The 22,882-nt window shown below is 33.8% G+C and overlaps 2 protein-coding genes across 7 annotated transcripts in view; both read right to left on the bottom strand.

The window, feature by feature from the left end:
• LOC127715285 (uncharacterized) overlaps positions 1-5,299 on the bottom strand; it is a 64,676-nt gene extending 59,377 nt beyond the window's left edge. Inside the window, exon 1 of the mRNA XM_052221327.1 lies at positions 5,054-5,299. The gene's annotated coding sequence lies outside the window, so the exon portion shown is untranslated. The remainder of the gene's footprint in view (positions 1-5,053) is intronic.
• A 13,537-nt stretch (positions 5,300-18,836) lies between these two features.
• The window catches only part of LOC127715256 (ankyrin repeat domain-containing protein 50-like), a 49,100-nt gene continuing 45,054 nt past the window's right edge, over positions 18,837-22,882 (bottom strand). For 5 of the 6 annotated variants that reach the window (XM_052221283.1, XM_052221285.1, XM_052221282.1 and 2 more), the window contains exons 3-4: positions 21,126-22,756; positions 18,837-20,336 (exon numbers count right to left, since the gene is read on the bottom strand). In XM_052221283.1, the coding sequence (XP_052077243.1) occupies positions 20,330-20,336; positions 21,126-22,756 (1,638 nt within the window). In that variant the 3' untranslated portion in view covers positions 18,837-20,329. Of the gene's footprint in view, positions 20,337-21,111; positions 22,757-22,882 lie in introns of all 6 variants that reach the window. The other variant, XM_052221281.1, reaches the window with a different exon arrangement.

The following is a 22,882-nucleotide window of genomic DNA, read 5'->3' as shown; positions in this document are numbered from 1 at the left end:
TCTCATCATTTTTCTCTAGAAGCCAGCGAATAGGCAACCCCCCCCCCCCCCCCCCCCCTGTTTTTTTAGCCTTAGTTTCAGATTTTTGAACATAGCGCCAATCGAAACCCTGGGTTTTTTTTCCATTTTTTTTTTTTTTCATTTTGAGCACTAGTTTCAGATTTTTGAACATAGCGCCACTCGAAACCTTGTGCAAACATTGCGCCTGTTTTTCCTATACAAGACCTATATAGCCGTACCCAGTGACACCCCTCATCATTTTTCTCTAGAATCCATGGAATAGGCAACCCCCCCCCCTGTTTTTTTAGCCTTAGTTTCAGATTTTTGAACTTAGCGCCAATCGAAACCCTGTGCAAACGATGCGTCTGTTTCTCCTCTACAAGACTTATATTGCCAATTAATCATGGGTAAGCAAATCTTTTTTCTATCACCAAAAGTTTAATTTCTGCAAATTTGTTTGTAAGTTCATTTAAAGAAAGACATCAACATGATCAAATGTGCTATTTTTTTTTCAGGGACGGACTATTTTTATATAGGTTCAAAATTGAAGTGGGTGCAATGGTATAGTCTACAACCAATCCGTTGACATGTGCAGATTTACTGTGGTACTGAATGTTTTCCAGAAAAGGAGTGTGGCTTGTTTTATAAACAGATGTGGTAAATCCCATTTCATGATAGAGATGTAAATTGCAATTTCTGGACGGAATTTCTGCCTTCTTAAATATTTCTTTAACGGCCGTTGCTGTCTTTTTCAATTTTTCTTGTTTTAGATATATCGCCTTGTTTGCTCTAGTTAATTATTGTTCGCTTCAGCCTGGTCTATTTATGAGTACTATTCTTGAATATAACATGATTTTGTAAATTGAAATTAATTACGTATACATGTATTATTATTCAAATAGTTCGTAAATTAAGTTCTATTTTAAATGTATTACTGTTTTTGTGTGTATTAGTGCATGTTTTATTGTATAATTAATGTTTAATTAGACATGGTGATGATCACATCTTTAAGCAAAAAAATAAAATAGCCTTTCACGACGTCATAATTACTTTGATTTGGACTAATATTTTGTATGCATTCAATACTCCAGTGTTCATGTAGGTGTCTTTCTCCTATTCATAGCCAGAAATTAGTAGTACTTTTGCTAATTTATATTCATAATATGTAAATGAGAATTGTACCACGTGATAATAGTTTGAACTGGACTGGCTTGATATCATTAAAATCTTTAAAACACGGATATTATAAGTTGTCCTTGTTTATAATCACTCTGATATTTCCGTAAAGTTGTCAGGCGGGCAAAATCAAAACAATGAACGCGAATTTAATTTTTGATAAATAATTTTCAACTAAGATTTACTTGTATTTTTAAAAAGAAAATATATTTCTTACACTATTTAAGTATATTTAAAAAAAAAATTTTTAACTGTTTATTTTATTTGTAACATGATTATAAAATCATTGAATTTCTAAACTTAAAAAATTGTCATCCGAAGATAGATAAAATATTATAACAAACTTTTTCATCTGTCAAGAATTCCAAGTACTACAAACGCAAGAAGAACCTACCATTTTTACAATAAATTGCTTCACCGAGCGCAGCTGGATACGACCGCAGAGGTCCAACCCTGAACAGTTGGGGCAAAAATGGACACAATATTCGCGTCTGAATTTGGATTGAATTAAATATTTGACACATAATAGGTTTCTGACACAGAATAACTGTAGTCAAAGAACTTAGAATTGGTTATATGATTTGAATTTATATTCAATTTTTTGCTTTTGTGCAATACACTATGCTGTTGCGAATTGACCCCCCCCCCCCCCCCCCCCCCCCCCACAAAATTTTTTATTTTACCCCCCCCCCCCCTATATTTGAAGGAATTTTCTTTTTAATTTCTGAAATCTGAATGCCCCCCCCCCCCCCACCACACACAATTCCCCCCCCCCCTTTTTTCCAAAAAAAAAATTCTTTCCCTCATGATATGGTCATTATCATTATCTCAATTCAAATTTCCAATGGAGTTTGCAACCATAATTACCCATTTAAATACATCATAAAAGTCTTAAAATAAAAAATGACATACATAATCATGTCTAAAATTAATATTCCTTAATCAGCATTTTTAATAGTAACTTCTAAAAATAAATTGACAGCTAATCACCTCAAGACAATACAACATTTCTTTATACATAATTTAAAAGCAGTGTAAGGGGGGTAATCCAAACACAAAACATTTACTTAAAAGTAATTGTCCATTAACAAGGAAACCCTTGTTTTCCCCCTTTTTTGCCCCAATTCCTAAACGGTTTGAGCCATTACCCCCCCCCCCCCCCTTCCCCCCAAAGCAAATTCTTACCATCCCTTTGTGGTATGGAAACTTGTGGTATAATTTCAGAGAGATCCATACACCGTTCCACAAGTTATTGTCTGGAAACTAGAAAAATGCTTATTTGGGCCCCTTTTTGGCACCTAATTCCTAAACTGTTAGGACTATAACCCCCCCCCCCCCCCCCAAAAAAAATCAATCCCACCTTTCCTTTTGTGGTTATAAACCTTGTGTTTAAATTTCACAGATTTCTATTTACTTATACTAAAGTTAATGTCCGGAAACCAAATGTCTTCGGACGACGCTGACGACGACGACGACGTGATACCAATATACGACAAAATATTTTGATGAAATTAACATAGATTGTATTTGGGCACGTACTACAAAAGGTGACCCATTCCTGCAATAAACAGACGACAACACAGTTGGGCGTATGTTAATCTACAGTACTCAAAATAATCTAACACACTTATCAGCTGCAGATATCATATATGATGATAGTATATTTTACTACTGTCTGAGCCTATTCTTCCAATTATTTTACACATTCCATGCAATGGTTGACGGTGCATTGTATCCACTGGTACACAGTTTACCCTCAGCCAAGAGCAAACTAGTTGATACAAGGTTCCTGACTTTACTCAAAGATATTTGCCACCAACACCTACTACAACTGCAGCCTACCACTATCTTCCTGCACTATGAAGTCGCCGTCCAAAATGCAGCATATTCTGTATTTCCTAGCATCAACGCAAAAGGCTGTTTTTTCCAATACACACAGTGCATCTGGAGACGCACAAGAAACGGGGATCCAAGTTCCATACAAGGAAGACAGCAACATTTATCAACTATTAATCCGTGCCGTAGTCATTCCATTTGTACCTACTGCTGAGGTCGAAGATGTATTGTTTAATGCCCTAACCGACATAGACCAGATTGATAACATCAACTACACGCCCTATAGAGACTATGTAACAACATACTGGGTCGAACAGAACAGTAACCTTTGGGACCACTACACAACACAGGGACCGAGGATTACACATTATCTAGAGGGATGACACAGCAAGCTTAAAAATCATGTCCATCACCCACATCCAAACATCTTTAAACTCATAAAACTACTGAAACACGAGGAAGCTTTTAACGCCCTGACCATGCTCTAGTATGCAGCCAGAGAGTGCCTCAAAAACGAAAGTATGTTGAAATCAACAACAGATTGGGGAACTTAAGGGTAGACACCGCAACCAGGAAGTTACAACAGTACAGTTTGTAATGAATCCTCCCACCTTCTTCGCGTTGAATAGATCAATAAACTTTTAATAGACTTATATACATCGAATTTCTAATGTGTGTGCTATAATGTGTTAAATAATATTTGTTTTAGTTATTTTTACTTGTATTGTTGGTTTTATATTATAATGCTTGCTGAATTTACTGTTGAATTTTTGTTATAAAAGAAATATAATATTTGTATTTGTTTCCATTTCTTTCATATTTATTTTAATTAAAAACACATACACAAAAAAATATTACCTATCAAAAACACTTGTCAATTAACAGTTAGCTAAACAATGTTTATACAGTATAATCCTTTGTTTGCACAAGTTTTCCCCCCTATTCCCTGATGAAATTTTAACTTTTCATACCAGATTTATAAAAAGTGGGAATAGGAGCACAGACACTCGTTTCTGTCAATGGGGGGTTTACTATCCACACTCGTACGAAAACGTGATTTTTTTGTACGAGTGTGGATAGTAACCCCGCCCCATTGACAGAAACAAGTGCCTAGCTGTGAATAAGAGGAATGAACCCCCACTGTATTACTGAGCTATTTAAACATAAACACCTGACCGGTATTGTATTACATTTGTTAGAGACATTGACACACTTCTAGAAGAATTTGTTCAGCCGAAATAATTTTCAGTACGATCCTTTTTAATTTCATGAGAATTTTACTGAATAAGTCATATTTTTAAAGATTAAGAAAAAAATGCCCTAAAAAATTAAAGAATATGTATCGTATGACCCTCATACGAGGAAGTTTGATAAGTTTAGAAAACCGGTTTTAGTTTCGGTTGGGAACCTGTTTGGAAGAAAAAAAATAGAACGTTTATCAAATCTATCAGTTTAGCTGTTTAGATACATAGTCGCTTGAGTTTAGGCGATTAAATAAAAAATAATAGCACTAAAATGTGTTACTCTGATGCAAGAACAACGCGCAGGATGCAAGTTGAGCAGGTGGTCACGTGATTAATTAACCATAGACACGTCACCTGCAAACAAATTTGTTGATATAAAACAAGTTAGAAATCACAGTGAAATAAATAAAATAATTCAAAGTACAAAAGACGACTATAGATAAGATAAGATAAGATAAGAATTTTATCAATCTAATCAAGAACCCATAAAGGGCATCATTTACAACAATATTAAGCACAATATGATTGGAAAAAAGAAAAACTAGATCCTAATATAATACTATCATATTATGGACAGGATCAGAGCCTAACACATCATGTGTCTTACATAACTATAACCTATAACAATAATTTCATAATAATTAAATATTATACTATATATAAAAGATATACTGTACCTGACTAAACTTGTATTGTGAATGTTTTATATAACATCATTGTAAATATTGGATTTTCTTTCTTTCTCTCTGCCCCTCGGGCACAGAATTGCTAATAAAATTTATCTTATCTTATCTTACCTTATCTTATAAGTCCGAGCAAAAATTTATCAGATTGAAATCCATAATTGGTTTTAGTAAATTATGCCTTGGAACAGCTCTAATATATATGTTCCTGATTATGCTTACTGTATTTCAACTTCAATGTTATCTACGTCATCTGACACCACACGGCACTGGGCATCTTTAAAAACGGTAACAGAATATTCCTAAACAAATATCGATGCATTTTACACCAGAAATTTTCCGACCAAATGAACGTCATTGAAAAATTCCAATTTCTATTTTTAGACGAAGAAAAAAAGACGCAATAGATCCGTTGGTCCCTTCAATTCCGTATTCGGCCTAAAACGGGTGTTCGTCCTGAAATTTGAAAGGATATCAGCAGCGATAATGTCTATTTTATATGCTGGAACGTTGAGTGAAAGTTCAACATCAAACTTGTCTGTAAAATGAAATTCAAAATTAACAAACTAAGATGATAACTTTTCACAAATTATTTAAATGATTAAAGTGTTAACAGATACATAAATACATGCTCATCCATGTTAGTCCGAATAATTATGACGTCTTAAGAGGCTATTTCATTTTACATTTTTTTTTTGCTTTGAAGGCTATTTCATTTTTTTTTTTTTCAAACATAAAAATAAAAAAAGCAGTTAGTGATGAAGAGCCGTCTTTTTCGAGTGTATGAAGCTGTACTTGTATGAATCTGTTCTTGTGTGTAATATTTATAAGTGATTGTTTTGTCAAGTACTATTGTTCCTGGCGTTTGCTAGAATGTCTGTTGTTGGTATGTTCGCTTTACCATTGAGCCCTTTGTGCAGCAATATAATAATGTTGTCTCCTTCTATCATGAAGTGATTTCCAGTTTATGCTTTTTGATATTTTGGTCATGCTGCCTTCTTCTATGGAATAGTCATTTGTGGTAAATCTAGCTCCTCATGTTTGTACTTTTTTAGTTCATTCTCTAAGTATAAGTGTAAATGGGATCACAAACTTTACCTGCGTATTCTAATATTAGTCTCACAAAACTAAGATATGAGGTTGCCTTCACATCCAAGATTGGATTTCAGCAGGACTCTGTTCGCTTTTGATGTTACCTCATGCAGTGTTTTTCCCATCCTAAGTTATTTTATATGGTCACTACTAAGTATTTGATGTTATTAAAGCATATCAATTTTGAACCTTTAAGTTTGTTCTCGAAGTCAATTTGGTGTTTTAATTTTTCTTGTTAGTTTCATCATGCTGAACTTTGCGGGTTGAAATCTCATAGCACATTTTCTGTTCGCAGCCCATGCATGCAGATCGAGTTAATTAATATAATTCTGTAGTTTTAAACCGTCTTCTATGGTATTAATTATTCTGTAACAGACACAATCATCAGCAAATAGTCTGATTTCCGGGTCTATATTATCCATAAGTACTCAAGATTCAACGATAGACCAGTCTGATTTTGTGCCATTTACCACGACTCTTAGGCTGTGATAGTATATGAATGAGCCAATCCAACATAATGCTTACCTGGTTTAATTTCGATTTAAGAAGTTCATGTAGTACAGTAATGAAGGCTTTTTCAAAGTCTTATATGAATTATATATGTCTGGTGGAATTTATCGATGTTTTTGACCCAATCATGATAACAAACACTGTGGTATTTACGAAAAGTATATTTGTTTTTCAGTGATGATCTTACATGATGATCTAGGTGACTCTTTTTGTTAGAGCTTACAATATGTTCGAGCGTCTTGCAAAGTATGCAATTTAAGGATATACATACTCAAACATTTTAATTATTTACCAAATTTACTATTTTACTCATTATTGTGACTTTTTTTCTGGATTATTCCCCCGGATGTTTATCCTTCAATCCTCATGATGGTATCTGACATGTAGTGTTTTCTTTAAACACGTATAAAGGTCAAAATTTGAAGGAAATTCATATATGAAAGGGTTTGGGATTTTTTTTTAAATCATTTGATGTTGACACTGTAGCAGCAAAAAAAATGTTTGGTATAACTTAGCAAAAACTTTGAACATTTTGAATATGAAAGTGAGGCGAAAGATACCACAGGGACATTCAAACTCAGAAGTAGAAAATAAACTGACAACGCCATGGCAAAAAGGCAAAGTCCAAAAGACCATCAACAGTACACAAAACACAACATAGAATACAAAAGACTGAGCAACACGAAACCCACCAAAAACAGGCCGATCTCAGGTGCTCCGGAAGGATAAGCAGATCCTGCCTCTCATAAGTCTATGACGTCAGTTTCAATTAAATATTACGACGAAACTTTATAAAACCTGGAAAGAATGTAACTTCTATTATTTTTGTTCTTTAGCAATCGTCTTCTGTGATGATAATGATGTTGATAGACATAATTTGTGTGACACGTTCAGTGACAAATATTACATAAATATTAGAACGAGAACATGTTTATGAAATATGAATATTTATCATGTTTTGTGTTTGACCAACACGCTGAGTCGGGCGCTTTACGTGCAGGTTCACAATGTAACAGTCTCCAGGGAGTCTCGACACCCTCCCCGGAACACATTCCTTATGCTTTGCTGTCAACCATAAATACCGCACGATTGTCGCGAAGCACACGTACCGATGTTCAAGTCTGGTTTGACACAGCTGGGATAGATACCATGAACTTTCGCACTTTTATTTCCTGGCTTTATTTGGAAGATGTATTTTGTGGATAATGACTTGTGATGATACCATTATTACAAAAATCAAGGACGTATACCGAGCTAGCTTAAAAATTCATTGAGTTGTCTCTCTTTAGCCAAATGTTGATGTCCTTCATGTATATTTACTCATTATACGACCGCAAAAATTTTGCGGTCGTATATTGGTATGACGTTGGCGTCGTCGTCGTTGTCGTCGTCGTCGTCCGGCGTCGTCGTCGTCCGAAGACACATTGGTTTTCGCACAATAACTTTAGTTTAAGTGAATGGATCTGTATGAAATTTTACCATAAGGTTCAATACCAAAAAAGGAAGGTTGGGATTGATTTTGGGGGTTATGGTACCAACAGTTAAGGAATTAGGGGCCAAAAAGGGGCCAAAAATAAGCATTTTTGTAACTTCCAGACAATAATTTGTGTGTTAGTGTATGGATCTCTCTGACATTGTACCACAAGGTTCTATATCACAAAGGGAATGCTGGGATTGATTTTGGGGGTAATTGCCTAAAAATTTTAGGAATTTGGGGCCAAAAAAGGGGCAAAAAACAAGCATTTTTTCTAGTGTCATGACAGTAACTTGTATGTAAGTGTATGGATCTTTCTGAAATTGTACTACAAGGTTCCATATCACAAAGGGAAAGGTGGAATTGAGGTTGGGGGTAATTGCCCAAAACGTTTAGGAATAAGGGGCCAAAAAGGGGCCAAAAATAAGCATTTTTCTAGTTTCCAGACAATAAATTGTGTTCAAGTGTATGGATCTCTCCGAAATTGTACTGCAAGGTACCATACCACAAAGGGAAGGCTGGGATTATTTTTTTTTTTTTTTGGGGGGGGGGGGGGGGGGTAATTGCCTCAAAATTTTTGGAATAAGGGGCCAAAAAGGGGCAAAAAACAAGCATTTTTCTAGTTTCAGGACAATAACTTGTGTGTAAGTGTATGGATCTTTATGAAATTGTACTACAAGGTTCCATATCACAAAGGGACATCTGAGTTTGAGTTTGGGGGTAATTGCTCATAACGTGTAGGAATTTGGGGCAAAAAAACAAGCATTTTTACAGTTTCCAGACAACAACTTGTGTTCAAGTGTATGGATCTCTATGCAATTGTACTGCAAGGTACCATACCACAAAGAGAAGGCTGGGATTGAGTTTGGGGGTGATGAATCATAAGGGGGTTCAAAAAGTTGGAGTAATTTTTTTTCCTTTTTTTCCTTTTTTTTTTTTCTTTAAAATTTTCCATTTTAAGTTGGTTATTTTTGATTTATATATAAAAGCAAATAATAATTATATGGTTTGATTTCATCAAAAATTGAAATATTGGGGTTCTTTGATATGCTGAATCTAACCGTGTATTTAGATTCTTTATTTTTGGTCCCGTTTTCAAATTGGTCTACATTAAGGTCCAAATTAAGGGTCCAAAATTAAACTTAGTTTGATTTTAACAAAAACTAAATTCTTGGGGTTCTTTGATATGCTGAATCTAACCGTGTATGTATTTAGATTTTGGATATTGGACCATAATAGGTAAATTAAAAATTTTAAGTTCTTAGACCACATTCATTCTGTGTCAGAAACCTATGCTGTGTCAAATATTTAATCACAATCCAAATTCAGAGCTGTATCAAGCTTGAATGTTGTGTCCATACTTGCCCCAACTGTTCAGGGTTCGACCTCTTCGGTCGTATCAAGCTGCGCCCAGCGGAGCATTTTATTTTTACATTATTATGATTTTTTTTTACAACCAATACAATTATATGTTAATGAACTATTATTGTATTTTAGTTAATTGTTTATTCCGGGTTTCTTGTGATGCAAAATTGGATTGGAATTAATCTTCTCTTCAATGGCCGGGCACTTCGACTGACTGTCTGTGTCTCAGTGTCATGATTTATTATCTGTTAGCTCCAAATGTTCATTATTTCGATATAACTTGTCCATAAGTTTAGTTCTAGTGTAAAGACGCGTTTCATGAAAAATGTTTCAAAACTGGAAAAAAGTTTTGTGAAAATATATCTGTAAATCTTTCAAGTTCTTTCTGGAAAATTAATTGTTATGCAGACCATCGAGGTAAATATTCCTGTAATCTTAGATTAATACGACCCAAGAAACGGGTAATGTGTCAAAGAAACAAAAATCTGAGCAAAACAGAAAACAGCCCAAGGCCACTAATGATCACTAATGGGTCCTCGACGCAGCGTGAAAATCCCGCTTCCGGAGGTGGGCTTCAGCTTGCCCCTTAAAAAATCAGTTTAGTTGAATAGATGGAACAAAAATGTGCATCTATCTATTTTTGCCTGAAATCCTTAAAATTATAATGAATAATATAACAGTTTTGATGTAAATGGACAGAAAATAGATCTCAATCCTCCGAACATTTTGGCCTTGAAATATTTTCTCTATCTATATAGGACATATAGCGGTTTTCAAGATAATAGACGAAACAAGCCGTTCTCGTCAAAACTATATTTAAACCATGTTTTCGAAAAAATTACACACTGAGAATTAAAAAAATCACACTGAAATTTAAGAACCTAAAATAACACACTGAGAAATCGAAATTACACACTGAGATTTAAAAAAATGAAAAACACACACTGAGAATCTAAAATTACACACTGAGATTTTAAAAAGACACACTGAGATGAAATAAATTGAAAAACACACACTGAGAATTGTTAAATACACAATGAGATTTCAAAAAGACACACTGAGATGAAATAAATTGAAAAACACACACTGAGAATTGTTAAATACACACTGAGACTACTATAACACATGTAATGTGTTATAGTAGTCTCAGATACACATGCAATGAGATTTCAAAAATACACACTGAGATTAATATTCAAATTTCTAATGAATATTCATGAGATGAATAATTCAACAGATTAATATCTTGGTCTCCCGAACTCTTGTCATTATAATGAAATGCGGTTCCTACAACCAACATTCGTAATAAATTTCGAGACTTAACAACTTTTTTTGCTAACTCATATTCAAAAGTTTGTTGCCTATAATTCAGATTATTTCTTACAGTATTTCGGTATTTTTTGCTTAAAACTGTTTAAGCATGGTCCCTTTTCAAAAGTCTTTCAACTGTTACCCTGATTTCGCAAGGTAATCTTTTATATTTTTGTTACGTATATATGTTGTAATAGGCACTTAGGAAAAAAAATACTGCATTGTTTGTATTTTTGCAGATATTTCCAATGTTTTCTTATAATTTTAATAAAGTTTTTCACCATTTGGTTATATTTTGTAATGAGAGTAAGTGGGTATTTTTCTTGTTCTATTGGTCTTTAATAACGTAGTTTTTCTATACGTTGTATTTTTAATATTTTTTATTAAACATTTAGCGCCAAATTGAGTTCTGTCCCCTAGTTGTTTAAGCTTGTAATAGATTCTAACTAACTGGAAGTGTTTAACGACCTTGACTGGATGTACATCCCTCGCACGGTCGGCTCGGTGCCCGAAGGCGTTTGGTGAGCATTAAAATATTTTCTGCAGTGGTTCAGGAACAGGTGGAAGACGCCATTTTGATAGGTCGCCATCTTGGTTTTGCTGAGTTGTTTTTGGTTTGTTTACTATTTTGTTGTTTCTTTACAGTCGAAACTCCACAACGGCTGTCTTCAGGGTAATATAATAGATTCAGATTAAGTATGCTAATTATATATGTGCGCATAGAAAGTGCGCACAAATCTCAGTGTGTAATTTTATATTCTCAGTGTGTAATTTCAAATTCTCAGTGTGTGTTTTTCAGTTTATTTCATCTCAGTGTGTCTTTTTGAAATCTCATTATGTAATTTTCAATTCTCAGTGTGTAATCTTCAATTCTCAGTGTGTGTTTTTCATTTTTTGTAATCTCGGTGCGTTTTTATGAAATCTTAGTGTGTAATTTTTATTTCTCAGTGTGTGTTTTTAGGTTTTTTAATCTCAGTGTGTTTTTTTTTTTTTAATTCTCAGTGTGTAAATTTTTCGAAAAATGGTTTAAACATAGTTTTGAAGAGAACAGCTTGCCATAGTTTACCCCTATATTCTATTTTTAGCCATGTCGACCATTTTGGGGGTCATCAGACACATTTAAACTAGCTAGATGAGTGTGGCCAAAAATATTAGAATATGGTGATGTGGAATGATCGCCAATGAGACAACTATCCACCAAAGTTCAAATGAAGTGGATGTAAGCAATCATAGGCAACCATATGGCATCAACAATGAGAAAATCCATACCGCATAGCCGGCTATATTAAAGGCCCCGACATGAAAAATACAATTCAATTGAGAAAACTAACTGCCTAATTCATAACAAAACAATTACCGAAAAACAAATGTGACAGACATGAGCCAACGACAACCACTGAACTACAGGCTCCTGACTTGGGACACACACATAAAGAATTTGACAGGTTTAAACATGTTTGAAGGCGCCAACCCTCCCCTATCCTGGGACAGTAGTGTAACAGTACAACATAAGAACAAACTATAAAAATCAGTCGAAGAGGGCTTAACTCATCAGATCGTTACAAGTTAGGTTAAATTTGTACAAAGGAGTTGCAGAGGAGACGACAGACGACGGACGCAAAATGATGAGAAGAGTTCCGACTGTCCCTCTGTGCAATAACTCGTCTAAGGACTTGACTGACTATTATACGGCCATGTTGACTTTTTTAAAAAGCTTTCCTTGCCGATCATTTTTGCTATTTATATTTCTTTCTGTCTATAAAAGCATCCAAGATGATAGGTAAAACACAACTGAAAAATGGTAAAATTGGCATTTAAAGGCAATAAGTTAACTCCTATGCATAATGGAGGGTCGACCGGCAACGATTTCGGCAATATGTACTTATTCATAGATCCTGTCTTGGCTTGTAGATCATTTTGGTAGTTAAACTTTATAGTTTCAAAATAATAGGTTACAACACAAAAATGGATGAAAATTAATTTAAGGGCAATAACTCCTATAGAGAGATGACCAACCATTTCAGTAATATGTACTTATTTATAAATCCTGTCTTGTGGATCATTTTGTTACTTAAAGTTTCTCTCTTTCTATTATAGTTTCAAAATAATAGGCAACAACACAAAAAATGATAAAAATTATCATTTAAGGGCAATTACTCTTACAAATAGTTGTTGATTTGGGCAATATTGACTTACTTGTAGATCGTGTCGTCCTGATAAATTTTGCCAATTTTAAGACTTTTCTCTTTTTGTAAGACTTCTCTCTTCTGCAACACACTGGATAAATTGTATGAGTTGTCATATAAAATACGGACTTATTTCCTCTGTTTGTCCGAAATTGAATTATAACAGAAAAAAACAAAGGCCATTAATAAGGATATGGAGTATTCTTCCATTCCATGACACAAAATCAGTACATGCACATCGCACATCAAAAATACACAAAATGCAACAGTTCTTCAGCTCAAAGTCACAGTGAGCCCTTCAACACGGAGCAAAAAAAAAAACCTCTCACCTTGCTGCAAGCTTATTAATAAGACGCCCCCTAGCACCGGTTTGAACGGAATTATTTGCAAAAATGATTTGGGTAGACTTTGTAAGATGTATCACCACCTTATCGGTTCCGGTCAACAAAGAACATACAGTAAAGTAGTACATATAATTAAAACAAAATAGTTCATACGCATAGGTGTATAATTAAGACTATGCAGAATATATGTTAGTTATTAAAGCATCAAATGAAAGGTGATCTTTGAAGAACACATATTGACTGATTATTTTGAATAATACAATAATGTATGAATTAATTTCTGCAATTGAGGGCATATATTGCCTGTTTCTAAGACATGAATTACAAAATGTACTTGGTGTCCACCTTGTAACCCTAAAATGTGTACATTGTACAACTTTCAGTAATATATAAGAAATGAGTAAGTCCTGGAACTACTTACACTCTCCGAGGGTACTCTAAAAGGTTTCCTCATGTGAGCCTCATATTTTGGATAAAACTTAAAACTTATATAGATTGAAACTTTAAATGTCATTTGTGTTACTTGAAAAATGATACAAAAATTGGTTTATTATTTGATGTATATGAAATATGACCTTGTGGTGTAAAAGATACATGTATACTGCATGTTTTTAAAAATCAGGACTCCAATTCTTTTTTGAATCCTAAAGCTATAACATTTCAGATTACCAAACATCATGTTCAGTCATTACAATGTGCAACAATTGGACCATGCACTTCACCATAAAATAAACTTTCTAAAAGAGTTAGAAAACTGTAAAATAAAATTTCTAAAAGAGTTAGAAAACTATAAAATAAACTTTCTAAAAGAGTCAGAAAACTCTTTCAGAAAGTTTATTTTATGGTGAAATGTAATTCACTCTGTGTTTTTGTTATCATATCTGTATTTCTATTTGTATCCATCTGATTTTTATAGTTTTTTCTTATGTTGTACTTACATTACACCACTGTCCCAGGTTAGGGGGAGGGTTGGGACCATGCAAACATGTTTAACCCCGCCACATTCTGTATGTATGTGCCTGTCCCAAGTCAGGAGCCCTGTAATTCAGTGGTTTTCGTTTGTTGCTGTGTTACATATTTGTTTTTCGTTCATTTTTTTGTACATCAATTAGGACGTTAGTTTTCTCGTTTGAATTGTTTTACATTTGTCATTTCAGGACCTCTTTTATAGCTGACTATGCGGTATTGGCTTTGCTCATTGTTGAAGGCCGTACGGTGACCTATAGTTGTTAATTTCTGTGTCATTTGTTCTCTTGTGAAGAGTTGTCTCATTGGCAATCACACCTTATCTTCTTTTTTATATTTACCTGAACATTTTTGATATTTTACCCTTTAAAAGACTTTCAGACCTTGAAAAATTCTATCTCATATTTGGAAGTAATGATTATGTTGTCCAAAAATGATGTCTGATGATCAGCTTGCACATGGCTTGTTGTAATCAGTCTCTGTTGTAATGTATGGCGACGGTGATTGATGTGGAACAATGGTACTCAGATCGTTATATTAATTTGGTTCAAAGTGATATACTGAATAAATTAACGTATGTGATTAAAAATCGTAACATGACTATTTTTAATCAAACAAGTTAATTTAGTCAACATCGATTATGTCTACAGGATTCCAAATGTTAAAACTGAGAAACGAGGCTTATTAATCATTTAGGTATCATTTATTACAACATGGCACATGTCAATATTTAGATTTTTTCTTTTATTTTGAATTATATTAGCCTTTTAGCCAGAATATCGATCTGAAGACATGATATATTGATGCAAGGGTCCACACGCTGAAATGTCTGGCCTGCTTTAGTTTACCATGATTGTTGTTGAAAGTCTATGATGATCTATCTAAATGAGGTCAAGGTCAGAGGAACCCTGCCAAACAGACATAATTATGTTACATGCAATCATTCTAGTTAGTCCATTGCTTACATTATCTGAGAAATTGAATATTCACCAATGAATTATGTACCATAAAAATGAAATCAAGGTCAGATGAACCTGCCAGACAGACAATGTTCACTATCCAATCACTCTAGTTGACCTATTGGATATAGTATCTGAGAAATAGACAGCCATAAAAAAAATGCTTCGCTGAGCGCGGCTGGATACGCCCGCAGAGGTCCAACCCTGAACAGTTGGGGCGAAAATGGACACAATATTCAAGCTTGATACAGGTCTGAATTTGGATTGTAATTAAATATTTGACATATAGGTTTCTGAATAAATGTAGTCAAAGAACTTGAAATTGGTTATATGAATTGAATTTATATTCAATTAAAGATTTCTTTCTGTTGTGCAATACACTGTGCTGTTGAGCAATACTAGTAAATCTGTTGTCAGACTATAAACAAATAAAGTTCAATAACTTCTCAATGTTATATTAGAAATTTATAAAAAAAAAACTAAAGGGAGGTTATCTTAATAGATATAAATCAGTCATCAAAGTTTAACGAAAACTGCTCTAAGCACTTTAAGGATATTGTCCAAAAACTTGAAAATCACCCCATTTTTATGAATAAAATCTTGTGTAACTCGGAAACATAAAATCTAAAATTTATAAAAATCAAAAGGGAGCTTACAACAATAGATATAAACAATTTACCAAAGTTTCATAAAAAATGCTGAAAGCATTTTTGAGTTATAGTCCGAAAACTGGAAAATCACCCTTTTTGTAACGAATAAAACCCCATAAATCAGAAACGTATAGTCTAAAATTTATAAAAATCAAAAGGGAGCTCATGTCGATAGCATTAAACAATTCACCAAAGTTTCTTCCAAATTGGTGAAATTGTTTTTGAGTTTTTGTCCGAAAACTGGAAAATCACCCCTTTTTTAATGAATAAAACTCCAAAATTCGGAAACGGTAAATCCGAAATTTATAAAAAACGAAAGGGAGCTCACGTCAATAGATATAAACAATTCACCAAAGTTTCATGCATATTGGTAAAAGCGTTTTTGAGTTAATGTCCGACATGTTGACGACGGACGGACGGACAGACGGATGGTCAACGGTATACCATAATACGTCCCGTAAACGGGCGTATAAAAACTTAACCTTGAGTAATGAATTATGAAAATTAGATAAAGGTCAGATGAAACCTGCCATTCAGACATGCACATCTTACAATCATTCCATACACCAAATTTAGTTGAAATATTGCTTATAGTATCCAATAAATGCAGAAAACCATGAACATTAGGCCAAGGTTAAATGAAAGCAGTCACCTTACAATGAATACATACACCAAATATAGTTGACCTTTTGCATATAGTATCTGAGATACTGACCTGACCACTGGTCCATGTACCCTGTCTCGCAGAGATGTAGACCTTGCAAGGTCCTGACCATTACTCATGACAAGTGAGTATTTCACATGACAAATAAATGTGGAATGTGTCCCATGACACAGATGATGCCCCCGCCTGCATATCATATAAAGTTATAAAGGGACATAACTGAAGAACAGTAAAAGTCACGCTACCCAAATTAGTACTTGATCTGAGTTTTGTGGTAATAAGCATTGTGTATAAGTTGCACAACATTTGGTTGAGGCAAACTTAAATTAGAGAACAGAAACGAAACATTCAGCAATTTTTCCATTTGTAAAGGGGCATAACTCTAGAACAGTAAAAGTGACACCACCAAAATTCAAACTTGATCTGTATTTTGTGGTAATAAGCATTGTGTATAAGTTTCATAACATTTAGTTGAGGCTAACTTAAGAGAATTGAAACGAAAAATTCAGCAATTTTTTCATTTGTAAAGGGGCATAACTCCAGAACAGTTAAAGGGACACCACCAAAATTCAAACTTGATCTGTGTTTTATAGTAATAAGCATTGTGTACAAGTTTCATAACATTTGGTTGAGGCAAACTACAGTTAGAGAAAGGAAACAAAAAATTCAACAATTTTTCCATGTGTAAAGGAGCATAACTCTAGAACAGTTAAAGTGACGCCACCAAAATTCAAACTTAATCTGTGTTTTGTGGTAATAAGCATTTTGTACAAGTTTCATAACATTTGGTTGTGGCAAACTAAAGTTATAGAGTGGAAACCAAAAATTAAGCAATTTTTCCATTTATAAAGGGGCATAACTCTAGATCTGTTAAAGTGACGCCACCAAAATTCAAACTTGATCTGTGTTTTGTGGTAATAAGCATTTGGTTGAGGCAAACTAAAGTTAGGAACAGAAACCAACTTTGAGACGTACAGACGGACAAGGGTAAAACTTAATGCCTTAACTTAGACAGAAACTTTGTAGCATCTGCTAAAAAGGTGTGAAGCACCAAGGTCTTCTTTCTGAAATAACAACCATTCTGTGAGTATTGCATGGCAATACATAGTCCCCTACCGGTTAAAAATTCATTGTATTGGAACAAATTCTAACTTGATCTATAACTTGTCATGGTGTAAACTAAATAACATATATCAAGTCAATATCTTCAAGCATTACAAAAAAAAGTGTTGAGTTTGAGTGAATTTTCTAAGTCCAAGGACCATAACTCTGCACAAAATCTTCAGACTGGAACAAAATTCGAACTTGATCTGTAACTTGTCATGATAAAACTATATACCAATTTTCAAATCAATATCGTCATGCATGAAGCAAAAAAAGTGGAAAACTGATTTGCCGGACTGACGGATGGACAGACAGGTGCAAACCTTAAGTCCCCTTCGACTCCGTCGGTAGGGGACTAAAAAGCTTTGTTCAGATATCCTCACCAGACAGAAATCCCTATGTCTCATTTTGCGACATTTGTTGCATGTGAGACAAAAATAATCATTGTTTATCCAGTTCTAATGAAGTCAGTTGGTCAAAAATATTTTGGGGCCACCATAGTGTACAGGAATGTTGCATGTAACCAATACCCAATCCCCAATCTTTTTTCCAGCTTAATGATTGATTAATAGTTGCTTGCTTAATGTCCAGTAGCCATTATTTTAAGAACATTTAGGATGAAAACTATTAACAATTACACAATAGGTAGATTATAAAAGGTTGGAAGGCAGGAATGAACGGCTGGAAATTAGGACTGCCACTGGAAAACATCGGGACATTTTTGTGAATAACTTGAAAAAATCAAAATGGTGTCAATGTGCACATCTTTCTTATAGTACAATTGTAACCTTTTAAACTATTAGAAAAGTACAACAGATAAACCATATACCTTACAGGTGAACAGAGGGATATACAGACAGAATGACAAGGTAAATAAATACCTATCCAATTAGAAAATTTAAGGAAACCAGAAAGCATAAATACAACATTACAACAATGTCAGTTGGTGTAACCTGATCTTTGTAAATCATTACAATAGAAGGTTCTAAGTTAAAATCGAACAAACTTCATGGATTGTCAAATTCTGATGGTGCAGGATGTTCTTGAATTCAAAATGTAAGTGTATTTAGTTAATGTTTATGAAGTGTCACACAATTCTAGATTTTTCAGCTGACTTTTTTTTTATACAACCTTACATCATAATAAAGAATCCTTCTGAGTATGCATGTAATTGTTGCCACTGGACATTAAACAATCATCAATCAATCAAAACATTAGATGAATCAGGACCTTTAATTCCTCTAAAAGGCAAATTAAAATAACACAACACAATTTAACATGAATTTTTTACTGATAATATTCGAAAATATGAAAATAAATTAAAAAAATGTTGGAACAAATATGCAATAAAATGAAATGACTAGCTTTGGATTTTCAATGGAATTCACCAACAATATAACATAACAGCACTAAAAAATAACAATCACATTGAAATTCACAACATTTATAATAACAGATGCAAATATGCTTAGAACTAACTCAAATATTTTCTGAAAGCTGAACAAAAATTTCAGTGGTCAGAATATATCAAAAGACTCGAGAATTTTTTTCTCTTTTTCACTTGCACAGATAGCCGAAATATATTTTCCACTGATCTTCCGTTACTACCACACTTTCAATCCTTAAATAAATAATTGTACTTGTGCATTCTTTATATTTTCATCAGTACACAATATTGAAAAATAGCAAATCTAACCAGAAAAATTGCTATGATATTGTCTAGGAGAAAAAAGATATGAACTTCGAGAATAAAATGACTGAATTGAGCTTTTGATAAAAGTGTTCAGGATCCTTGTTCGAATTTCAGTGACACTTAATATGAGTTTGTGAAAGATAAGTTTTTTCAAACCTTTTGTTCTACCAGAAAAAAATATTTACAATTTATACATAACTGAAATAAAACTTCAGTATAAAATCAGTGTTAAATCTTTAAGAGTTAGCTCCCTTCTACTAATGAAGTCAAACCTGATACAGACAAAATTTACAACAAATTCAGCCTAGTTACGAGTTTATGCATAGTTATGTTATGCTTGCAGCACCAAAATGCTATTTACAAAATTGCACTTGAATTGTTCAACCTTCACATTAACACAGTAATATCTTTTATAACATCCTAGTATATATAAATCTGAAATATCATAATGCACACACAACATAAATGTTAATACAATGTTTTTGAATGCTGACAATAATACACAGTGTGTGTTGTATGGTGTGTATAAAAATTAATAGAATAGTTGTGTAATCTGAAGAAATCAGTATTTTGAATCATCTGTTTTGAAAATTTTACTTTAATCTTGGTGGACTATTATAGTATAATAGTCCCAGCTTTAGTACAATAATGTTTGGCTATTGTCAATTGATTGTTAGAATTTTATAACTTCCTAAATGTAAACAAACTTCGAAAATATAACAAAAATAGCTTTTTTCAATTACAGATGTTGTTATATGTATTTTTATCCTGGAGGCTTCAGAGAAAAATTTATGCTACCCTTTCTTAATATATGACAATTTAGATCTACATTATGATAATATTTTGTCTTGATATTTTATATTATGCAGGCTTAATCAGACATTTGTAAGCAACTGATCAATCAGAATTCACTTGTTTGTGCCAGAAAATAAATCATTACTATAAATACACAACACATATATCACAGTATATAAACAGTTTACAAAGTTATGTAATGTGAAAAGTCACAAGTCATTGCACTAAATACTTCAATCTTTCCCCTCACTTGTCTTCCGTCTGAATGATGTGTATCCTAATATCTGAAATAGAAATACAAACTGTCCAAACTTACTGTGATAAAATAAGGCAAGGCAAGGCATTGGAGAAAATAATATATTTGAGCTTATTCTAATGGTGAAACTCTACACGACTTTTTGGTACACTTGTGTTATTAGGTTGCTGTCCTTATAAACTTATTACCAACCTTTCTACTTATTTACAATGTTTTGATGTTAGCAAGAATGTGTTATATACCCTTCAGGTATAAAATGTACTGTAATCTAACAAAAAGTTTAGTCAGGATATTTACTCCAAATTTAATAATAGCTGCAAAAACTTAACAACTCTGGATTTTATAAAAAACAACAAAAAAACTCAGAAATATGATTGTTTTGCTACTGCTTTGCATGTCATGTCTAAATATATACAATGCAAACCTCCAGACAGCAGAGTTATTTGTAAATTGTATCATACTGTATTGAATAATTAGCCATGGGGAAATTTATGGGTTGCCAAACATTCTGAACACAAGATAGATCTTAACAATGCTGTGATCATCTATTTTAGCATGTAACTTTATTATTCCAGAGGCCTGGAGTATTGCTCTCTGTCAATATTGACAAGTGGAATACAAACAATTCAATTCAGAATCCATTGGAAATGTGCAATTTATGTAAAGAATAAATAAAACATGTAACTATATTGATTAACAATGTAACTCAACAAGCCTTACTAGTAACATATCTATACTTGTGAAAATTCATAATATTTTGCATGTGTTCATAACGACTTTTCTTAATGAGAAGAGAAACATACCTAAGTTAACTTACAGTGGAGTCTCTTTCTTTAAAGGAAGCCCATTAGGTCTGGGAGGTCCAGAATAATTTGGCCCAGGACCAACACTTATACTCATTGGTCCATGACCATTCATAATCTTCTCCTCCCCAGTAAGGTTAGAAATCTTGTTAAAATGTCCATTTATTGCTCCACTTTTAGTTATTTTAGGATTTGTTACAATCCCATTCCTCTTACGTCTCATTTCTGGGGAACGCATTTCTAAAGCACTTTGTCCCATTATAATATTTGACTGCTCCATGTTGGTTTTTTGTTGAAGTTTTAACTTTTCCAAGTCATTTTTCATACTCCTGAAGTGTTGGGGATTAATCTGCCAAACAGGTTCATCAGAGAAATCGGCATTAGGATTCGTTATTATATTGATTGTGGCAGAAATTTCTTTATCCTTGCAGTTAGAAAACTTAACTGGAGATTTTGCAAAAATATTCAAATTCCTTTCTGTAATCGGTGAGAGTTTGTTATGTTCATTATGAACCATAACCTCAATACTAGGAGTAATATTTGGAGATTGAACTGGTGACTGAGGCTCGCTAACTGGAGACAAAATTCTACTGACAGGCCGAGCACGGTGCCTAGCCATGGAGCACTGCTGTAGTTGTTGTGTGAATGTCAGACAATCATTACTATTAGGAGCACTTTGATTACTTTGGCTTGTAGATGATGTCATATTACTTGAAGATTTTGACGAGTTATTAGACGCAAAGGATTTCCTTCTATCAAAAGTTGAGTCTGGAGATTCTGATGGCGAACTGTTCAACTGGTTCCCATTGACAATAACACCAGTGGTAACTGTAGCATGTGTATGTGCAGATCCAGCAGCAGACGATGGCCTGGTCTCATTACTAGAGGTTGAAGAATTGCTTCTACTCTTTGTCATGGGTGTTGCACCATTTTCTTCCAGTAATTTACAAATACCGGAATGACCTGATTTCATGGCAACTTTGATTGGTGTCCTACCAAACTGATCAGCATGGTTTGGATTAGCATGATACTGAAGCAATACACGTACACAGTGTTCATGTCCTTCTTGTGCAGCAATACATAATGCAGTAGCACCTTGATTACATGTATGATCTACATTTGCTCCATTTTCAAGAAGAAGCTTAACAACCTTCTCATGACCTTGCCAAGCTGCTGACTGCAATGAAGTACGATTGTCATTATCAACAGCATTTACTTTTGCACCAAATTTCAGAAGAAGTGAAACAATTTCGAAATGTCCCTGCCATGCAGAAATGTGAAGGGCAGTCCGTCCTTCAAGATCAGTTGACTCTACATCAGCTCCTATTTCCAATAAATATTTCAATATTTCTACTTTGTTTTCTAATGATAACATATACACTGTTGATCGTCCATCGGCATCTTTGTAGTCAATGTTTGCTCCCTGTTCATACAGATACTCAACTACTTTCCTGTGAGATTCCAAAGCAGCCACTCGGAATGCTGTTTTCTGGTCATGTGACCTGTGATCTATTGTTGAACCATTTTCAACAAGGGAAGTGACAACCTCAAGATGACCTTCCTGTGCAGCAAGGATGAGTGGATGGCGTCCATCATTATCAACTTCATTTACTTTGGCGCAATGTTCAATCAGACAGTTACAAACCTGAAAAGAAAAGGGAAAATATACTTTACTATAAAAATGAAGCTAGAAAACAAATTTGAGTCCAAAGTCCACAAAAATTACTAGAAATAACTAGCTAATTTTTATGACCCACAGTAAACCAACTTA

The sequence above is a fragment of the Mytilus californianus genome, unplaced genomic scaffold, assembly GCF_021869535.1.
Source record: "Mytilus californianus isolate M0D057914Y unplaced genomic scaffold, xbMytCali1.0.p SCAF_9, whole genome shotgun sequence".
NCBI lineage: Eukaryota > Metazoa > Mollusca > Bivalvia > Mytilida > Mytilidae > Mytilus > Mytilus californianus.
The sequence above is the reverse complement of the archived record's forward strand: the minus strand, read 5'-3'. Positions and strand labels throughout refer to the sequence as shown.